The sequence below is a fragment of the Dunckerocampus dactyliophorus genome, chromosome 19 (genome assembly GCF_027744805.1).
Source record: "Dunckerocampus dactyliophorus isolate RoL2022-P2 chromosome 19, RoL_Ddac_1.1, whole genome shotgun sequence".
In the NCBI taxonomy this organism is placed as follows: Eukaryota; Metazoa; Chordata; class Actinopteri; order Syngnathiformes; family Syngnathidae; genus Dunckerocampus; species Dunckerocampus dactyliophorus.
This window is the reverse complement of record NC_072837.1, coordinates 4,472,230-4,494,572: the sequence shown is the minus strand read 5'-3', so window position 1 is coordinate 4,494,572 and position 22,343 is coordinate 4,472,230. Positions and strand designations below refer to the sequence as shown.

Genomic DNA, 22,343 nt, shown 5'->3' with positions numbered 1-22,343 from the left:
GTGTATGGAGGATAGAGGGAGGAAGTGAGCGAGAAAGGGTTGGAGAACAAGAGTGCATCCATCACCAGAAGGCATAACAAGCCATTCTGGTTACCTTTTTTCAATGCATTCCTGTTCCACTCCCCACATCAATGCCGGCTGTTTTTATTTGCCGGCCAGTGGAGCTGCTCTGGTGGTCACAGGTCACCATGACTGGATGTGTGTGAGGAATTCATCTGCATGGCTCTACTTGTCCACCTAGCAACTCTACCTCTGTGTGTTTACACACCGTCATGCCCTCAGGCTGCTGTTGCAAGCTTATTGAGGGGAACACCTGACATTTTATACTCCATTTTCGTACTCGACTAAACACTGTATTAGTGGTGGTGGCTGATGTCATGTTTACCTTCTTTACAGTTTTTAGTAGCAAAACTATGCAATGTTTTAACTTGTCTAATCCTTCTTTTCAGATGAATACAAGAGCAAAGTGGTGTGTGAGGAGGAGAGGATGAGGCTGAGCTGCAAAAGAGGGATGCAGATTGCCGTTTACTCCGCCATGTTCGGCCGAACCCAACAGGGCGCCCTGGAGTGTCCACTGCATCACAGGAGAGCTCCGTCCGTTGGTGAGCAACCGTAGCACTGCACCACCCTTTCTTCATCTGTTGCTCAGTTTGAACTTATTCTACTTCCAACACGCTTTTTTCACATAGAACAACATATTCACACATGCATTTTTCATTATGAAGTACTGCTGCACGGCACTCCAAATATTATTATGAATTATGCATGTTTTTATGCCACACAGTCGTCCCTCGCTACATCGCTCCCTCACTCAATCGCGTTTTTTCAATAATAAATTATCTGTGTTTCGTGGTTGAGTATGGCCCATTATTAGTAAAAAAAAAATAAATATTGAAAGTTTTATGTGGTATTGTGGCCACTAGGTGTCAGTAATGACACAAAACAATGATGAGACATGACATTACATCACATTACTGTCACACTTCATATAGTCAGCCATAGCATGTCCGACATGATAGAGTGAAAGGAAGTTCTCCTCCTATTCAGTGTGGAAGTGGAAGTGCCTTGAAAAAGAGGGGTGGTCTTATATCGAGGTCAACACAAGATACAGTATTTCAAATTTAAGATATCATAATACAAGCCCATCCCAGGATGCTGTTTTACTCATGAAGTTATTATGATGCATCATATTCATCGTGCATTATAACACTACCTTTTATTTTGTTTATAGGCTGAGTTTGGGGGTCAGATAAAGGTTAGCGGAGGAGTTCTTGGATTAAACCACAAAGGTGGTCAATGCAAATCAAGTCTTTGCATGAGATTCAAATATGTTTCCTTGTACTGTAAATGTTCTGCCAGACTTTCTCTCAAAGCAAAACATACCAGGTGTCATAATGTGTCTGGCTGAGGAGGAAAAGCTCTTTTTATTGATGACTCGTACGTGTCGGGGCTCGAACGCGTCTCGAGCACACACTCTGCCAGGCTCTCAAATCCTCCAAGTCTTTTTTTTTTGTGTTGTTGTTTTCTTCAAACAGGCATGGTTTTACCAAGTTGTGGCTTTTGAGGGAGATTTACAGTTTCCTCCAAGGATTTATGGCCTGGGGGGTGGGGTCTGACACGCCCGTTCGGGGTTGATCAGCTCTTCAAAGCAGGGACTGATTTATAATTTCAACCAGTTATTTCTTTGCTGTGCTCTAAAAGCATCCTGAGATATATAAAACCACGGGTGATGGATACACACACACACACACACACACACACACACACACATGCATTGTGGGGTAGGAATGTAGATCGGATGTCATCCAAAGCTCAGAATTGTGCCGTAGAAAAGGGACAGGATTTTGTTCCCATGAAGAATGCATGTGAGCATATGGGACAGCCCGATGTACCCTCACTATATGCTTATCATTCGTATTGTCATTTGGTCATTTCTGTGTAAATAGCATTCACAGTTCAAACAATGCGCTTCTTGGAGTGTATTTGTGTGCGTGGCCTTGATACGACACAGGGTTCAAAAGGCTAACTCTGGCATCATATCACATGGTAATTAGAGACAAATATACAGTACAGAATCCAGTGCAGGGTAGCAGGTGGTTGCGGGGTGAGTGGTGGTGGGGGGTGTCTAATATCTGGTTTCAAGCTCACCATTAAATACAGGAGCCGAGTTGTGATGAACTCTACTGTTACAGTCATACAAAGGCCAGATTAGATGCAGAGAGCTACATTGTTAGCTGTCAAATGGCATTAGCATTGCGTGTGTGGTTACAATACACATGCATACACCACCATTTTCTATCTCACACACACACACACACACACACACACTGCTCCAGACTGTGTAGTGGGATTCCCCCTGTCTCTAATGTGGCTCCCATGTCACCAGGAGCAGGAAGCGAGGGTGCCTTGAGTGACAGCTCAGACCCAAACCGCTAATTATTTTTCCCAATACTGACCTCCTATTCTTCTCGACTTCATGGACAAGAAGATACAGTGATGTGTTTGCAGTATCTAAGCTCTTTTGTACATGTTTATCTCCGTTTTTCACGCCGTTTTAGGTACCAAGAAAACTTTTTTCTTTTTTGTTTTAAATTCTCCAGTCCAATGTTTTTTATCTATTCGTTCCACAATGAGGAAATACAGGTTTTTACAGCAGTGGTGGGTTTTAATTTATCAAAATTATGTAAGTATAAAATCAATGTCATACATAATTAGAATGAGAATGAATTCACACAAAATATGAATGATGTATTAAAATGTCTAATTAAATTGGCACTAGAATTTGAAATAATTACATTTATTTAGACATGTATTCATTTATTACATTTTTTTTTTTTTTGCATATTTATTTCATGACTGCTGCACTGCAATGAAACACGCTATGAAACCAATAAATCTGCCACGGTGAACCTTCAAGAGGAGTTGAGTGGCATCAAGGATCTCATTGGTTGCAATGGGATTTGGCGACTTTATTTTCATTTGACCCACAAAATAAGTAGTGGCACACAGGAATAGAGTATTTGAAGAAAATATATTTGCTGTATAGGGTAACAAGAATTAAAAAAAACAAAACAAAAAAGTATACCCTGGAAACCGCTGTGGCCGAGTGGTTAGTACGTTGGCCACACAGTCAGGAGATCGGGAAGACCTGGGTTTGAATCTCTGTGGGGAGTTTGCATGTTCTCCCCATGTGTGCGTGGTTTTTCTGGGGGTACTCCTCCCACATTCCCAAAACATGCATGTTAGGTTAATTGGAGACTCTAAATTGTCCAAAGGTATGAATGTGAGTGTGAATGGTTGTTTGCCCTGCGATTGGCTGGCGACCAGTCCAGGGTGTACCCCGCCTCTCGCCCAAAGACAGCTGAGATAGGCCCCAGCATACCCCCGCGAGCCAAATTAGGATAAGTGGCATAGAAAATGGATGGATGGAAAGTCTTCCCTTGCTATAAGGCAGTTTGAATAAGGCTCCCTCACTATATGCCGTTTTCTCCAAAATAAGTAATAAATGATGGCTGTTTCATGCTTGGCTAGGGCCCATTATTAGTCAAAAAATATTGAAAGACAAGTTATATGTAGTATTCTGGTCACTAGGCATCAGTATGTTATGAGACATGACGTTAGATTAAGTTACTTTTCACACTGGCTACTGAGCCAGCAGAGCCAAGCCAACATGCCATGGCTGAGATTGAGTGGGGGGGAAAAGGTTCTCCTCTCATTCCGTGTGAAAGTTCTGTTTTTCCATCCATCCATCCATTTTCTATACCGCTTCTTCCTCATTAGGGTCGCGGGGGCATGCTGGAGCCTATCCCAGCTGACTTTGGGCGACAGGCGGGGTACACCCTGGACTGGTCGCCAGCCAATCGCAGGGCACATATAGACAAACAACCATTCACACTCACATTCATACCTATGGGCAATTTAGAGTCGCCAATTAACCTCACCTGCATGTTTTTGGAATGTGGGAGGAAGCCGGAGTACCCGGAGAAAACCCACGCGCACACGGGGAGAACGTGCAAACTCCACACAGAAATGCCCAGGGGTGAATCGAACCCAGGTCTTCCCGATCTCCAAGCTGTTACTGTGTTGGCCAACGGGCTAACCACTAGACCACCGTGCGACCCGTGGTAAGTTTTTAACTGTGATAAACAAGGGACAACTGTGTATTGTTTTTTCTGTTGACTTTACATTAATGTGTTATATTTAAGAGTTCCAGCACTTGAACTTGATTTTTCCATTGTTGTTTTTCCTTTTCCGCAACTGACTCTCTTGAGGTTGCTGATTGGCCAGATTAAATAGCACTAAATCATACAAATAGCATTCAGGTGAAATGTGTTGGGGAAACAAAGACATGGCCGTGTGCTTATGTGCGTTTTTTTTTTTGTTTGTTTTTTTTTACATCTTACATGCACTTTTTATTTTTAACTTACACAAGGTTATAATTCTACGCCATCTTCTTGCCAAAATATGCTTGTTTTATTTTATAACAGGCCATGTTTAGCTTGTTAAATTTGCACGTTTTTACAGTCACGGAACGCTGTGTGGGTAGCTTGGCGAACCCACATGACCCGGAATATTTTGGAGAGAAAACGCACATGAAGAAGAAGAAGCGCAAAATGTAGGACGTCGCACATGTTGTTTGTTCCTTGGTTTTTCTAGTTGGACAGGTCTTAGCTGTGGTGGAGGAGCCTCGAAGCAAAAGGGGACCTCTCTCATCTGAGCTATTATCATCACACAAAACCCTTGACATCTAAATTACTCCCCTTCTTATCTTGTCTGGTATCGCTTCTTTCTGAGGGCACTTTCACTAAATCCGTACTGGAATAGTCAACAGCATGCCTCATAAAAACACCGAAAAACATAATTACGGTGAGGTAATTACATTTAGTATGGCTGCCACCACCATGTGGACGTCATTACTACTCGTAAAGCTGAAGTTTAAAGATGCAGCATTGAACATTGTGCAGAAAAAGGTGCTAAACATTTCAACATTAACCCCGACAAGCCAGATAATCTCTGCAGTTGAGTAAATAAGCATCCCTGGCCTATATACAGGTGGTCCTCGAGTTACACGCGAGTTCCGTTCCTATGATGCGTTGTTAGTCAAATTCTTTTGGAAGTCGGAACTCATACCTGAATGAACAATTAACACTTAACTCACTTAATGGAACACTTGAAGCACATAAAATACAGTCACAAAACACTAACTTAATACACGAATTAAATGAAAAAGTAATTTAAAAAAAGAGAACAAAAAATCCTTCTGCTGCTTAGTTATTACTGTCACTTTCATAGGAGCAGATCCTTTCACATGCTCAAGGACACTGTAGCGACCTGGCAAAAAAGGTCGGCCGTCAGTTATGACTGTGTGTGTGGTGGTGTGGTAAGAGGACGGCTGCGTGCACAGAGGACAGTTGACTTTGCTGATGTTGTTTTGGCATGGTTGGTCAACACTAGTGTGTATTGTTTTTGCAATGAAGCAATTTCTGATCGTCCTCACCACGTCCGGGTAGACATTGCAGTACGATGTTTATCCTTAATGATGGTTGCGACAGTCGAGTGTTGAGAGCAGTGTATAGTAGTAGTAGTGCACGTTGTGTATTCTTCCACTGGAAGTAGTTCTCGAGCGAGTCTCGTATTGTTTTTAATTAATTTATGGGAACGCGTTTGTAACCACAAGGCCACCTGTATAAAGAAATACATGTTTTTGCTGACTGAAAAGTACACATAGTGTTCCAATATGAAGTGATGTGCTACTCATGTCATATCTTGTGCCTCTGAAATATTCCCCTATCACCTTACAACCCCATGCATGTCAGATGTCTGCCATACAAAGACTTAAGGTGTCCAAAGTAGTGTATCAAATGATACGTTGCACGTATGAGTCATATGAGCAGAGGAAGAGATAAAATAGATCCTCCTATTGTACATTCCCGGTAAAATGTGTGTGGGTGGACGCACAACCTGGAGCTTTGTGGTGGAGCTGAATAGTCTGGGAAAACGGCCATATCTGACCCCTCACTGTCATCAGTCACAAGTGACAAAAAGTCTGAGTGTTTGTACAAGAAATGAGTCATTTAGCCCCATTTCTCTTGACTGTGGACCTGCTCTGGTGAGCCACAGGCCTGTCCTTGTTGGCTGTGTGCGGACCGCATCGGGTGGGTGTGGTGGCGGCGAGGAAGGTGGTTGAGGATAAGGTCGGAGGTAACAGGGGCTATTCATGTCAGTGACTGTGTGTGTGTGTGTGTGTGTGTGTGTGTGTGTGTGTGTGTGTGTGTGTGTGTCTGTGTGTTTGCATGTAAAAGAAGGCCCTTCAGTGCTTGTCTGTCTGTGGTAACGTTGTTAATGAGAGGAGGTTGGACCCAAAGGAATTCTCATTTAAACTCTAAAACTAACAGCGGTTAACTTGTTTTTGCACTTGTGTGCCTGTTAACGATGCAAAACTGGGCGCATAATGTAACAAATTATTTGTAAAATTGTAAAATCTATGTTGACTATCCATGAGCTCACTTGAGTTTTTAGAGTTGAAGGATGGGAAGTTGTAAAATGTCCTCATCATTCAAGATCAATGGAAACTGCCACAGTCGCTGAGGTGTCTGTCTGGACAATTTTCCAGTTCCACGCTGGTTTCCCGCAGTCTTTGACCTCCCTGTGTACCGGTCAGGAATTCCAGAATGCTGGTTCCTGCTGGGGAGTGTCCGCTTGCCCCCTCCCGGACCATATCCACATTGATTAAGGGGAACATTCTGGGCAAAAGGATTCAAGGAAGCTTATTATCATACAAGCACACATTTGCACATGAGATGGGACACATTTTCAGATTTAGCATAAGAACCAAAAAGAGAACTATGTGTACAGTACAATACTTGTAGAATTCTACGATTGTGATACTGTCGTGCAAACATAGAAATCTAACTGTGCATTCATTTTATGTATTAATAGGGAAAAAACTACGGTCGGATAAAATGTTATAATCCTATAAGATTGCTGGTCCTAATGTTGACAGGGGCCCTAACCGATTACCGCCTTTCACGTCCTGATGGGAACATTTACCCTCTGACCTGTGCCACCATTCATTGTGGTCTGTGGACATGTAAAACCAAGCTGCTCTCTCACCTTCTTACTGATCTCTGCCGCCATGGAGCCTCACAAGGGCGGCACAGGTGAGAGCCCAGTGTCCACTTTCAAAGGCTCATCTCTTTGTGTTGTTCTTCGGGGTGAAATGGACTCTTTTTAATGATTTGATGCACTGTGGGGACCTCCAAGGCATCCACAAGGACCTCATCCACATTCCCATACACTTAGCAGAAGTTTTTTCTTCTTTAAATGTTGGAGCTGACAAAATCTTATGTAGCACTTTGCAACCTGTCAATCAAAGGATTCACCCCCTGCAGCAAGTACCTGAGTAGCCTTCCTTTTCAATTCTATTCTCATCAATTGGTAAACTTGCATAAAATTGCACTGAAGTGTCCTGTGATTGACCGGTGAGCAGTCCAGTTCCTGGGATGCTCTCCAGTTTACCCATGACCCCTGAACAACATCAGTGGTAGAAAATGAAATATTGAACATCTTGATGTGTGCTTTTCTGCCAGATTGCCAGTCGTCCATTGCCCTGCAGGTTCTGACCTCCCGCTGTCAGGGCAAGAAGAGTTGTGCGGTCCGGGCCTCATCCAGGGAATTTGGGGATCCCTGTTACTCTGGCACCAGGAAGTACCTGAGTGTCATCTACACATGTGGTGAGTCATGAGCCTCTTGCTCCACAAGGGGGTGCCATACACTCATTGATCAACTGCAGTGAGGCTTTATTTGCTCTTTGAGGTTAACACAATTGTTCAAGGAGGGATGATAATTATGATTGATGTAAATGATTTGTTTTTTAATTTTTTTTTAAGCAAACGGAATATGGTTTTCACATTTGCCACAGTTCATGGCAACCCCTGTGGCATGATTATGGTCTGGTATGTTTATTTGTTTCAGACATGCGTAACAAGTTACACGAAGGAACATCACATGGTTGCATTTGCACGATTCAACATGTCTGAAAAGTAGCGAGAAGAAGCGGAGCTTATATTTAAATCCTACCCGTTGCACATGTCTATTACTGATCATTCATTCACACCCTAACTTTTACTTGTTGACACTTGCAATATTTTGCTTTCCTACGCTTGTTATTTGCATTTTTTAAATTTCCTGTAAGAAAGGAAAGGGCGGTATTTAAAAAAAAAAAAAAAGCAAAAAGCAAACAGAAGTTAAAATAATGACACTATAAAACCTTGTGCTATGTTAAAAAAAAATGGAATAAAAAATGCTAATTTGGGAATAAATAGTTAATAATAAATAGGAATAAATTAGTATTAGTGAAGACATTAAATAAATTATTACTGTATGTCTTTATGCAATAATGTGCTTTATGCAATCAATTGTGTTTCTTTGAGAAAAAAGAAAAAGAAAATACATTATTTCTTGTGTTTTCTTTCTTTTCTTGGGAGAATGAACAGAATAAGATTTTCATTGCATGGTATAACTGCTGTTTTACCATGCACATGACAATAAAACTCTCTTGAATCTTGAATCTTGAATCTTATTTATCCATTGGGCAATGAATAACATTAGGTAACTTTAAAAAACATTTTTAAAAATGAATATAATGTCACTATAATTAAATAGCATTATAAAGACCAAAAAATTAAAATACAGTGTTCCCTCGTTTATCGCTGGGATAGGTTTTCAAAATAGGCCGCAATGATTGAAATCCGCAAAGTAACCAACTGTATTGTTTTAAAATTATTCTAAATGTTTTAAGGCTGCAAAGCCCCTCACCATACACTTTGTACACTTTTCTCAGAGAGGCATTAGCATTTTCTCACATTTCTCTCTTGTTGAAACACTCTCAAAGTTCAAACCTTTGTTGGAATTTTAATGATCAACCAATGAGGTTTGACACAAGAAATTATTAAGTGACTCGTGTATTTCACTCCTCTGACCGCCTGCCTCTTTGTCCTGGCACCCTTTCGCTGTACTGTAGCGTTTTTGTATCCTTGTTAAAACATATTGCTCCTGTCGATTCATTTATTCCGTCATGGCGTCTTACATCCGCAACTTCTACCATCCTGCAGCATGTCCAGAAGTCCAACTTTTTGTGCGATGGTTAGCATCCTCCTCTGACTTCCGCGTGCGACTGCGGGTTGCCTTTGACGGTGCAGAGCATTTCGTAGACATTGTGGGTGTTATCCGGGATAAAACTTGCAAGCATACAGCACTTCAGAGTCACACTGCAAGCGATCGAACATTTATGTAAATTTGGCACGCCGAGCGCATTCCGTACTGCACAAGAAGGCGCAGAGGAGAATGATTGACAATGGTCTACAGTCCCTTAGCCAATCAGGATGCAGAACACAATGCATGGGTATTCCCTTCGCCAGCTGCTACAGTATAAAAAAAATTCTACGAAACAGCGAGTCTGTGAAAGGTGACCAGTGATGTAGCGAGGGAATACTTTATCAAATATTGCACTGTACTGCAGTGACATAATATAGTAATAGACAATTACTATATTAATGTATAGTATATAAAACAACTTAAAAAAATAATTACAAATAATTAAGTAATAGTTCAGTAATAATAATTCCACGTGCAAATAGAATGGCTTTTGTTTATATTTTGTGCAGATGAGGCTGAATGATGGACTTATTTTTATCAGTAACACACCCTTGGGCTAATCCTGACAGGTCAAGGCTGTAATTCTTTAACTGTTCTCTCAGACACACACCCATTGTCCAGATGCCTCAACATCCGGGATTGATCAATCATCTAAGTGACCTGGAGCCTCTCAAATCCACTAAAATCACCAACCATAGACAACTCACTCCAGACCTTTCTCACTCCGATGGATCTGTGGGTGTGAATATGAGGCGTTAGAACATATCTTTAGCTTTAACGACTGTCAACTTCTCCTCCAAGCGTCCGCTCAGCCGTTATCTCAGTAAGAACAGGCGGACGCAGACCAGAACACCCAGACTGTTCACCTGTGTTTATGGAGTCTTCCATCTGTGTCTGACCTCCCTTATCTGTCTCTGATAACCCATCACAAAGTCGCCAAACAGCTCGATAAATGAGCGAGTGTTTGCGAGGAAGAGAGGAAGGAAGCGGGATGGTAAATGTTCAACAAAAGGGGCGCGCTGAGAGGGCTTCTCTGGTTGAGGGGGGGAGTTGAGAGGATTGAACTTGAGTAAATCACTCTGTAGACGTGAAGTCAGTGGTTGCCCCAGGCTTCGTTGGTGGTTGAACCCCATGATTGTGTGGAAGAATGCGTGTGGTAGAACTGTGATGTTTTATTCTAGGGTTTGTCTGCCTAAAAGAAGTGTCACCCTTAAAGTACTTTTCCACACTAGTAACACAGTATCCAGGCCAAAACTGAATTCATTGTGTTAATGTGCTGTACTTCAATGTAACTTTGTTAAGCATTTGTGAAGCACGTTACCATTTCCAACCAAACAAGTACAAATTGCGATCAACCGTAGAGATTCCGCTGTGTTCTTCAGACAGCCCCGAGGAACAACTCAGCAGCAAATGGTCCAGAACCCACCATCAGTCTCCCTGCAGAAACACACATACACAAACAAACACACACCTCCTACACATTGGTCGCCAGCATAAGGTTTCATTTCCAGTTCGTGCTGTTTGTTTCCAAAAACCCTCAAGGAGTCCCACTGCAGACCGGATTACGGTCACAGTCTTTTTGAAGCAGGTTCTGATTTGTTCATCATCAGAACCTTGAAACATTCATCCTTCAAGTGACTTTTTGGACGAATGATGAATGAGAGAGCTTGGGGCAGTTTCTTGGAAGAGCCAGATTCCAATGTGGAAGCTTTTGAAGTTTCTTTTTGACCCACTAAAGTGAACAATTCAGATTCTTCACAGCATTCAACTATAAGAGCTTTTATTCTGTCTGATTTATGATTTTTAGTGCCTATGAAAAATGAGAGTGGTTGATTTAATCGTAGTTATTAAGTTTGTTAGTCACATTGTAGTCTGGATATGCATATGACGCATTGCCATAATCGCACATGATGATGTTTTTGTTTAGGATTGTTTGGAAGTTTGGCAGAAGTCTGCACTCTAGTCGGTCACCTTCTTGTTGCTTATGTGATCCAGTCGTGATCTTTTTCCGATCTTTTTCCAGTTTTTCAAGCAATTGTTGCTCTCAATTAGTTTCTGTCATGACTCCACTGGGGGACAGAGGCTGAGGGTGCGAGTTCAATCACGGCCCTGGATATATAAAAGAAAAATGTATTTTGCACTAAAAATAATTTATTGAACAATTTGTTTCCCATGTATTTGTACCACTCCAAAACATCTAACTGAATTCAGGTTCACGTCAAATAGCATAAAAATAACTTTTATGGGTCATCTGGGTCCTAACTAGGGAGTGGGGGCACCTCCAAATCATATTCTGCTTTGAGCCCCAATTTGGCCAGGTGCGGCCCTGGATTTTTTTTGCATCTGACTTATATTCTTGAAGGCTTGGGAGCTTGATTTGTCGTTTTGAGACAACAAGTTCTCCAGATTTTGAATGATATCTTAACATAGGATGGCCAATCTACAAATCAAAATGATCATTTTAAGAGCCGTACGAGACGTACTTTTAAGATTTGTGGTTAGATTTGAAAGATTTGACACAAGCCGACCAGGGTAGACGAGGCCAAAAGATGTCCAGGAACAGGTTCATTTTTGCTCTCTTCTGGCCCCCAGTTTTCAACCAGTATCCGTCCAGCCAAACAAGAAAAAGATGGGTTAGAAGCCACTCCGATCCTGTGTTAGTTTTGTTCCCTTCCTCCCCTGAGGTATCTGAAAACCTAAATCAAGATAAAGATAAGGCACCCCCCCAGTGCAACTTCCCCTTTGGAGCGCCGCAGTGTAATGGATAGCCCTCACGTGCTGCCTCCTTTCAAGCATACACAGCAGACTGTTTGGGGGAATAAAAAGTTAGCCAAAGCCTAATGAACAGCACTAATGGCTGAGGAGGAAATGGATTAATTGCAGCACTTAGCTGGTTAACATGGAGTCTGGCGTTGTGGCTGAGCAGATTTGTTTACTTTAAGCCAGGTACTAATTTGACGAAGGTGAGGGAGTATACTGTACATTACCTTTGTGGCTTTTAACAGATGAAAGCAGCCATTGCACAAGGTACTCATGTGACTGCTGCAAACCGCACATCCCCCCTCCACTCTCAGCCACACATTAAGAACCCATGCGGGTGTTTATACTGGCCTGGTTATGTGGACATGCGGTCAGGACGTATTGCCTCAAACATCAGTCTTATAGCTACAGGACTGGAAGGCACCCCTGAGAAACGTGTACCTATGTGCATATTAATGTGAATAAACCCATTTTTCAGTAGGAGAAATTGTGCCACACAGGCTTGTGAGTCCTATCACTTCTACACAAGCGAGTCCTGCACAACATCCATTATAATTCAACCAGGCTTCCAACATGGTCCAGACCTCAAAATGTAGCCTTGTTTTCTTTACTTGAAACCTCTCCTATAAAATATTTTTAGATGCTTTCCAACTGTGGTTCAAGGTAGGAAAACACTGTTTGGGTTTTATGTGCTGCCTGCGATTTGTCTTTAACTTAAGATCAACAATGAAGTTGGTTAGAAGTGCTTTTTTGTAAGGATTGATGGGGAAGTCGCTAAAAAAAACATCCTGTGGTTGACTTTTCATAAAGTTATAGTGATGCAGAACTGGATTACAATCGAACCTCTAAAGTCGTAACCCCAATTCAGAATCAAGGCTCTAGTGATGGGAATGTTGGTTCTTTTGGCTCGGCTCACTAAAAACAGCCGGCTCTTTTGGCTCCCAGGTGGCTCCTCAGATTTCTTTGTTGTCTTAAATTAATTTATTACCATATTATGTGTATTGTGTAAAATACATGATATCTAATGTTTATTACTGTACTTAAATGGATTTATTTAAACCTCAAAGAACAGCTACAAAAAGAAAATACAAAAACAAAGACCCATCTCAATAGACAAATTAGGTCAAAACATGCACAACATGCACAAACGGCTCTAAGAGCACCCCCTGCTGAGTGTGGCCACAGAGACGCTGTCACACATCTTGACCAGTGACATTCGCCTTTAACAAAAAAAGCCTAGGAGAAAAAAACGAATCGGCTCCTAAATAGCTTCCAACGATGCGAACTGGCTCCTGTCGTTCATTTCAAAGAGCCGGCTCTTAGAGCCGATTGGTTCGCAACCGACACATCACTACAAGGCGCTAAAGTTGCATAAAAATTTGGAAAAACCAGCATGACGTCACACAACACTTTAGCATATCTTGGAGCACAAGATATGCAATACAAATGTGTTTTCCTTGTTAGTTGGGCTTTTTTGTGTTGCCACAAATAGACACTATTGGTTTTGGCTTTCTTACTGATATCCGATCCAACACTAAATTACAGATACTGATATCAACCGATAACAATATAGGCAGCATCTCTTCCCTCAAATTAATGTGGATATCTAATTTTTATGCCAATATCGGTCAGCCGATATGATAAGTATACCATTGGTTGACATAAGAAAACAATATGCACATCTCTGTTCTGGCTGCTCGATACAATAAGTCAACAATAGGTTGACAGTAATGACAAAAAAAGAACGCACCTAGTAACAGTCTTGATGTGAAGCAAGTCACATCCCGAGCAGTAATCGGCCACAATCTGCCATAATTCAAATGTTACTAACAGCAGTGGTTAACTTCTCTTTACACTTGTATGAAAGTGAATAATGTGAAAATGGCAGCTGACCATAGCCTGTACAGTTGATAATGGCGACAGTTTGACGCTGGAACTGATGACCATAAATTCCAGACTATTAAGCCACACCCACCAAATTTAAAGAGAAAAAAAGTGTACATTTTTCGGCTGCACTTGTCTATAAAGCCTTGGTCACAACCGGACGTACTATTTTTTTTTTGGCCGTGCGATTTTTGGCATTCCCAAAATCGCTGTTTTTTGTTTGTTTTGTTTGTTTATGGAGAACGTAGTTGTGGTGACCATGAAGGAGTAAGATCTTGATACGCATTGAGGATGTACGAAATACTTACGTATGTGGGGTGCACCGGCAAAACATACGACAGACACGCTTTGTAGTTACTACAAAGTGCGTAAGTTTGTCTTTCAACCTGAAAAAAATATAAGCACTCATAGAGTTTGTTTGACATGACAAAGAACCTCTGCGGCTTGTTTGCGGCCAGGCTACGGCTATAAAATCAGCACATCACACACGCGTCCTCCGTGCGTTTCTTCATTTTTTTGCAAGTAGACCGGCCGTAGGAGCCCGTGCAACCTAGGCTTAAGCCGCAGGTGTCCACGTTGTAACATGGGATATTTACACAGAAAGACACACACTATAAACCTTGCAATCTTACCTACACTCTGTGTTCCCAGCGTTGCTCATTAGCTTCGGTCATGAGACGTGAGACACTTTTTTTCATCAGTTTAACAGCTGTCACGGCCCATGCAGTCCGAGCAGAAGCTGTAGTAATTCTACACGTGATCCAACTTGCTTAAGATTTGTCAGATCAAAACATGACTGCGCGTAAAACTTTGAAACGTGATATTTGTGTTCACTTAAAAAGTCCACTCTTTCCTGACTCCACACTCTAAACATCATGAGACCTGTGGTTCTTTTAGCCATGAATTAGCCGCATCATTGTTTAAGCCGCAGGGCTTCAAAGCGTATGAAAAATGTAGCGGCCCATAGTTCGGAATTTACATTAGTCGACCAGCATCCCATTTTGAGGTTTTGCTGTTTTTTATGCTGTCAATTTTTCTGTCTGTGTGTTAAACCCCTGTGCCTGTGTGTGTTTTTGGCGTAATTGCCTCAAACTGGAATCAAAAGTACATCTTGGTCTTTGGTGTGTTTGATTTGAGCGAGCAGAAAGGAATGAGGTGGCCCCTACGAATGCAGCCCCGAACCTGACTCGGCACAAAACAACCGCAGCTGGCACTCTCAGGAACACCGCTGCGAGAAAACACGTGACCCCAGCTGACCTGTGCATGTGTGTTTGTTGCTGCATTAATTGCATGTGTCTTGCCAATACCCATACAAGGCATTTTGTGTCTTTGTGCGTGTGTGCGTGTGTGTGCGTGTGAATACCTTAGCCCTCTCTTGGCGAAAGTTAAAAATTAAACGTTTCTGGCAGCATGGTCTCCGCAGCGAGATGAGGACCGGCAGGCGCCAGCAAGGTTGCCATGGTGATTTGCTGATGCCAGGGCTTGCGCGATTGTGCTTTGCCAGCATGTAAAAGTCAGCTGATGCGTGCCTCATTGGCTCGCGTCATCTGGCATCTGCTGGATGTTTTGGGGCACAGTTGCAGTTAAAAGTCTGGCACTTTTCTCTTGTTCAAGCTCCGATCACACTCAAGCTTATGTAGTGTGATCGCTTACACGTCGAGATAAAGATCACGAGCCCGCTGGGAACATTTTCAGCCAGTTTAATTAGATTAAAATGAATTTAGAGCAAAGTGGATTTGGCTTGAAAAAGAGCGTTCAATTCCCTTCCCCTTTTTTGCTTCACTCCATCCTTCCAGTCACACTTTCTGTCAGTTTGTCTGTTTATGCAATCATTACATTTTTTCAGCCTCTTCTGCATGCCTGCATGTCTTTCTGCTGGAGCTCGGGATTCCTGCTAGTATCCTTATGAAGGGTTGAAAAGGTTACGTGATAAGTGTTAAATGTGCTTGGATGGACTTTGAGGGTTGCACTGATCAATTCATTTCAGATATTTATCTGAATGATGCAAAACGGTTAAGATGGAAAGATGTTGCACGGTCCGACACCACCGTAAAACACAATAACAAACCTCTTTATTGTCTTTGTAAAAGGCAGAGCTCACCATCGTTGGTGCTGAAAAATGCAGAATAAGCAGACCTCAGGAGGAGAACTGGCCGCCAACCTTGTCAGCTTTACAAAGTCGTAAACTGCGAGCGAACCCTTGTCGCTCTTTCTCTGCATTTCTTCATTCTTGTTTTACGTCAAGGGTGTTCAATGGGAAGGTGGTGGTGGCTTGGGGGGGGGGGGGTCATTGGGGGCTGGGCTACAGTCTAATGCTTTTCAGCTTGTGGCTGGTTTCAGTTTTCCCCTTGTGGTAGATGAAGACAGAGGAAGAGAATGAGGGAAAAAATGAGATGGAAGGATTATGGTGTGTGTGTGTATGTGTGTGTGTGTGTGTGTGTGTGCATGCATTTGTGTTTTTACATGGAGAGGCTGTCAGTTGGAAGGGCATCTGACTTTTAAATGTCTTTGCAAATCTGCACGTTGTACTTTTGCAGCAACACACAAAAAAATGTCTTTGATTAGTTATAGTAGCTAGAAACATTAGATTACATAAGAATGGATAGTAAACGCTTGCTCTGCACAGCTCCAACACAGTTATTTGTTGATGACATACTTTTGGTTGGGAATTGGTTCAGAAAACAACCAGCCATTAAATAGACCATCCCTTACAGACCACGGACCTGTTTTCCATAGATATTATAGATTTTTGCCTTCACGTGTCTTCCTCTTTATATTCTTCCTCTCTTCCCACATTCTTTATTTCTGAACCTTGTGAGGCCGCGTCTTCATTTGGAGTAAGTTTCGTATGTGACTATGGAATTTTAAAGTGTTGCACAACACAAGGCACATTTTCCCAAAAATGTTGAATTCCAAAATCTATACTGTATTCAGTTTTAGAGGTTATACCGGGGTGGGCAAACCTCAGCCCGTGGGCCACATCAGGTCCGCCAAGCATCTTAATCTGGCCCAACGGGTGTTTCCATATTCCTTTTTTTAAACATTTAACATCAAAGCCGTATCCGGCAACATGACTTGCAGTGCTATTGTGGCACGCTTGAGTCGTACAGGAAATAGTCAAAAAAAGGCAATCTAAACAACACAAAACTTTCAACACATAAGTGACGCACAACGTAAGCTACCTAATGCATCATGTGTGCATACAAATGAATATCTACGCAAAATGCCCATGCCAAAATTACACCCATACAGTCCTGCCGCAAGGCATGCTTTATTTTTTTTTACAAATATAACACCATGAACTATTTACAATTTTCACATTTGGAACTGAACTATGTGTGCGCACGTGTGTGCGTGTGCATGCATAAAAATTCCCAACAATGCGTGACCTTCTGCACGCTACACTCCTCCACGCTCTCTCACTTCCTCCTTTCTGTCATGTGTGATTTTTCCTTCACTTGATCTCTGCCCAGCTTTTATCAAATGCACTCCTACCACCTTGTGGCCCTTTTTATGGCTTAAAAGTGCTCTGAAGTGAAATGCATTAGTGGAGAGTTACGTCATCACCTCTTTTTGTCTCTTGCGCCAAAAAACGTAAAAGACATATGAATACGTTGTTGGGATCGGGCATTCAGGATTATAAAAATGTATACGGTAAATACGTCTTTGGTATTGAATTAATTTTTCTATAACTTACATTACATATTGCAGTATTTGTCTTATTTTGTATTTTGTGAAATGCATCCAGTGGCATTAAGTAAAATAAATTAAAATATAGAAAAAATAAGCATAATGTATTCATTACATGAAGAGCTGCTGTCAATATCGGTATCAGTAATGAAGGACTGGACAATATCGGTATATTGGCTATTAGTAAGAAAGCCAATATTGAGGATCTGTAACTTATACCAGATAATAAACATATCTTTGACACATTTGATTTCAGAGAATCGTTGAATAGGTATGCATGATAAGAAGCTGTAACATTAAAACTAGTTGCATCTGGATCTGATCCGATTGCACATTTGGCATGCATTTCGAATAATCTATAGAAAATCCCGCTTAACATGTTCACTCTTAGCTAATTAGATCATGTTGTAATTTTGTAGTAATAATAATTAATACTGTAAGTAATAAGTAAAGCAAATTAATTAGTAATAGTAATTGATCCAAAACCAATTCTGTAGCATAATTGACCTTTTTGCTTTTAAAATTGGTTTCCGTTGATGTCTGCACTCATAAGAGTTCTTGATGGTGTCTTACACGCATGTAACATTGGTGTGTAGTATTATATTGTTGTTTCTGTTGTATTGTTGTTGTTGGAACATAACATGGACAAAATGTGTGTTGGGCCTGATACATACCACATTTCCAGTCTCATCTGAATGAAATTCTCAGGTCATTTCCTGTAGCTGCACACAGCCGCGTCTCTCTAATACACACACACAGTTCCCCCTGCCTCGGTCTCCCTCCCCTTTTCAGGTCCGTCTGACTGCTCACTACTCACACAGTAGTGTGTTGTGGAGGTGAACACCACTACATGTCCAGCCTATGTCTGCTGCCTCTCTCTCTCTCTCTCTCTCACACACACACACACACACACACACACACACACACACACACGCTCCCTCACCTCAGTCTCTCTTGCTGTCACATTCCTGTTGTCTAAACCCGGCTTTAACTTGGAACTGGAAGGAAGGACTAGTCAAAAAAAAAAAAAAGAAGACGCCTTTTCCTACCCCCGAACACTGGATAAGAAGATAAGCAAAATTGTACTACAAGGGAGCCACTCTGCCTTCCTAAAAGGGGACTATTCATTTGTTCCCTCCCTCGCTGGCTACGTCCCTCTTTCCCTTTTTTGGGCTCCGCTCTCGTTCTGGTGGGACCCACGGTGGACTATTCACGTGAGCGCTTGTTTTCACGGAAAAGCTCTGGGAGTTTGACAAGGCACTCTTGAGAAAGTTACTGGCTGGATCTCGGAGGTGTTTCCATTCAACAGCAATGCGTGTGTGAGTGTCACCTTGTCTTCTGTCTGAACATGCTGGGCTTGTTGTGTTTCCATGTTGCTACTGTCGCTTGTGTGTGCATTCATGATTGTGTTTACCCACTGGCTTTTTTTAGGGATACGAGTACAAGTTAATTGGAGTGTGCGTGCTAATTGTGTGTGTGTCATTGCTGTGAAACATGAGGTAACAAGAGCTGAAAGGGAGATTTGCCAGGTCTGACTCACTGGATTAGACTTTGTTGACGGGGAAATGCAGGTTTCACGTGTGGATAGATGAGGTAAACGTAGGTGTGGGTGTGTGACATCACCCACGACATAACACACCTAACATAACACCCATGTACCTGAAGTATCGTCACTATTTTATAAATGCTTCTGCAAAGATTTGCACATTTGAGTGAGATTACTCTGATTTTTATGAAGCTTGATGGAGCGGTAAAGCCTGAGTGAGTGAAGTTACATCTAAAAAATGATATCATTAGAGGAATGAGGAAAAAACCACTGCAGTGACTTTAAAGCCGCCCTATGTAACAGTTGTACTCATGTTGATGATGTGCCAGATTGTAGTATGTCATTGTCATGGCAACCCCAGGTCATCGACTTGAGTGGCCTATAGGGGTTGCGGACCAGCCAGGACACCTCATATTCTTAGCACTGGCATTGATGGTAATGTTCCTGAGGGGTTCTTTGATTTTAGCAGGTGTAGTCAATTCTTTGGCTTAAAATTTCACTCTAAAATTCTGTATCATTGTCACTCGTACTTAAATATGTATTCACGTGTCATTCATCTCCCCTGTGAGGTTATACAATGTCCCCTTTTTTTACTGCATGATACTTACTCAGTCCAACGCTGCAGTTATGTAGTCCAGTCTCCACTTTCTCGTAGTGGTCCGTTTTCTTGCAGCCCTCAATCTGCTCTCGAATGGAACACCCTGTTGCTATGCCCTAGCTCGGGACGCTGTAGTACAGTCAAACCTCGGTTTTTGTATGCCTCAGTTTTTGTATGATTTGGTTTTCATCTAAAATTTTTGCCAAAATTTTGCCTCGGTTTTTGTACAATATTGCACGTACCAAACTTGTCCATTTGCCCTCTGTGGGATTTATGGAAAATGTACTATGATCTCTAAAATTATTTTTTTGTAAATGTTTTTGGGTGTCTGGAATGGATTATTTGGATTTGCTTTATTTCCTATGGGAAAAATTGCCTGGGTTTTTGCATTTTTCAGTTTTCATCAAACCTTTTGGAATGAAATGAATGAATGAATAATGAAAAACCGAGGTGCCACTGTATTATAGTCCATAGACTCTACTTTGCTTCAGTGGTCCATTTCCTTGCTGCCCTCCATCTTTTGGCAAATAAAACACCCTGTCGCTGTGCCCTAGCTTGGAACGCTGCAGCATTGTAGTCCACAGTCTCCACTTTGCTGTAGTCATCCGTTTTCTTGCTTCCTCCAGTCTTCACTTGAAAGGCCAACAGCCACATGCTGGGTGGGACCTCTTGTTCTCCTCCATTGTGGTTATTTTTCAGCAAGTCTCATTTGGACTAACACATTTAAATATGCGGGTTTTCACCCGTGGTTCTGTTTTGAGCTGACAACATTGAAAGCACTTTATGCATCTTTCCAGTCACTCAACCTCGCATTCCTGCGTGTGTCTTCCAATGAAACTTTGCGTAAAAACACGTCATCCCCTGTAAACAGGGCCCATGAAGACCAAAAAGAGGTCCTATCCTTAAAACACGGCTTGATTGCCTACCAAAAAGCGTGTTATTGTCAACACGTGGCTCTCTTTTGCCGACGCCTGCAAGCCTTCCTCAGCCAGGTTTCCCTCCAGTTGACGGCGTAACTGTTCAGCGCTCACAAGTCCTGGTTCCTCCCAAACCACAAGAGACGCTTTGTTTGTAATTTCTGAATTAGCCTGTGGTTTAGGTTACGTGAAGAGAAAGGCAGGCCTGAGGCAACAAGAATAAACCCAATTGGTTTGATGAGCACATTCTGATGAGTTGAATGTAAACTCTCTTGTGTTTATTAGTCCAAAGTTGCTCTCTGAACGTCCTCCAGAGATTAAAAGAGAGATTGACATAACAATAGTGCTTGTATTGTACACACAGGCTATTACGGGCACACAGGCAGTATAACAATAATAGCATGTAAGTCTGCATCTGACCATTAGATAAGGGTGACTGCTCAGTCGTAAAAACAAAAATTGAAGAAAGCCAGTCCTTCATTTTCACAGCGCAACAGCAAGCCATATCTCAACATACTGTAAGTATTTCGAAAAAGCATACTGTCATGATACAATTGCTTCTATTCATTCTTTATCATCAAGTGCTTTATTTATTTATTATTGACTTATTATTTATTTACTTATATTTGCTATACTAAGCGTAGCTCCGTCTTCTCCAACCACTTTTCCCCTACTTTTGTGTGATTCCATGTTGAAGTTATCGGGGAGGCTAGAGGGCCTACTGATGGTCAAAGCAGATGCACTCCCATTAAACATCGCTGGGGGTGGAGGGTGTTTTTGTCTCCCACTACTTTCTCCTGTCATACATACAGTACAGCCTCCATTCTTCATCAGAGTGGCCTTGACCGCTACCACTTCAAATGAGACTCCAAGACTGTTTTTGGATGTCAATATTTTTGCAGTACCTTTCTGTTTACAGCCATAATTTCATGACAGATGCCACTCCCAAATCTTGAACGGTGGGTACAAGAACTTCATGAGATTTCCACAAGATCTTTTACATTTTTTAGGAGGTCCCTTCATGACAGCTTGCTGGGTGGCCAGTGGTAATCGCCGATGGTCGCTTTTTCTTGAAAAAATTCAACCATTGACGCCTGTCAAATTGCAACAGAATAGGCGTGGTCGGGGAGCAGGCTTCAGAGTTTGAGCATCTCGGCCAAGAGGAGAAGAATGCACATCTACTGTAACCTGTACACTACTTGAGATGTATGGAGTATGTTATTAATAGAAACCCCACTGGGATGCAATATCATTGCAGACGTCCCTCGTTTATAGCGGTTAATTGGTTCCAGACCCTACCGCCATAAGTTCATTTCCACGATATAGGATTCAATGTTAATAACATGAATATTTTTGTAGTTGGAGCATAGAAAACTTGTTGATGACTTTCTAAATACGGTTTTTAACATCATTAGAGCCCTGTAGACATGCAATAACTTGCATATATTGCAGTAACCTTCACACTCCTATTATTCTTTGTTTACAACGGCATTGCGCAACTCTTATGCTGCAGGGACTCGAGACGGCCGCTAGCTAGTATGCTAGTGAGCTAACCAGTTAGCCTAGAATTTATTTCTTCTTGATAGCTTTCCAGCTAGCGAGCTAACAAGCTAGTGAGCTAACCAGTTGGCCTCAAATGTATTTCTGCTAAACTTAAGAAGTCAAAAATGTACCACTTCCACACGAAATGGGAGAACTTTTTTTCACTCTATCATGTCGGACATGCCATGGCTGACTTCATGACTTTATGCAGTGTTAAGGTAATGTAATGTAAGGTGATGTCTCATCAGTG

General features: G+C 41.9%; 1 protein-coding gene across 3 annotated transcripts in view; it reads left to right on the top strand.

Annotated features, from left to right (window-relative positions):
* Positions 1–22,343, top strand: part of LOC129172020 (protein eva-1 homolog A) — a 72,123-nt gene that overhangs the window by 27,021 nt on the left and 22,759 nt on the right. Inside the window, exons 4-5 of one of the 3 annotated variants that reach the window (XM_054761339.1) lie at positions 450–602; positions 7,590–7,733. In XM_054761339.1, the coding sequence (XP_054617314.1) occupies positions 450–602; positions 7,590–7,733 (297 nt within the window). Of the gene's footprint in view, positions 1–449; positions 603–7,589; positions 7,734–18,326; positions 18,810–18,841; positions 19,084–22,343 lie in introns of those variants that run through there. The other 2 variants (XM_054761341.1, XM_054761343.1) reach the window with 2 other exon arrangements.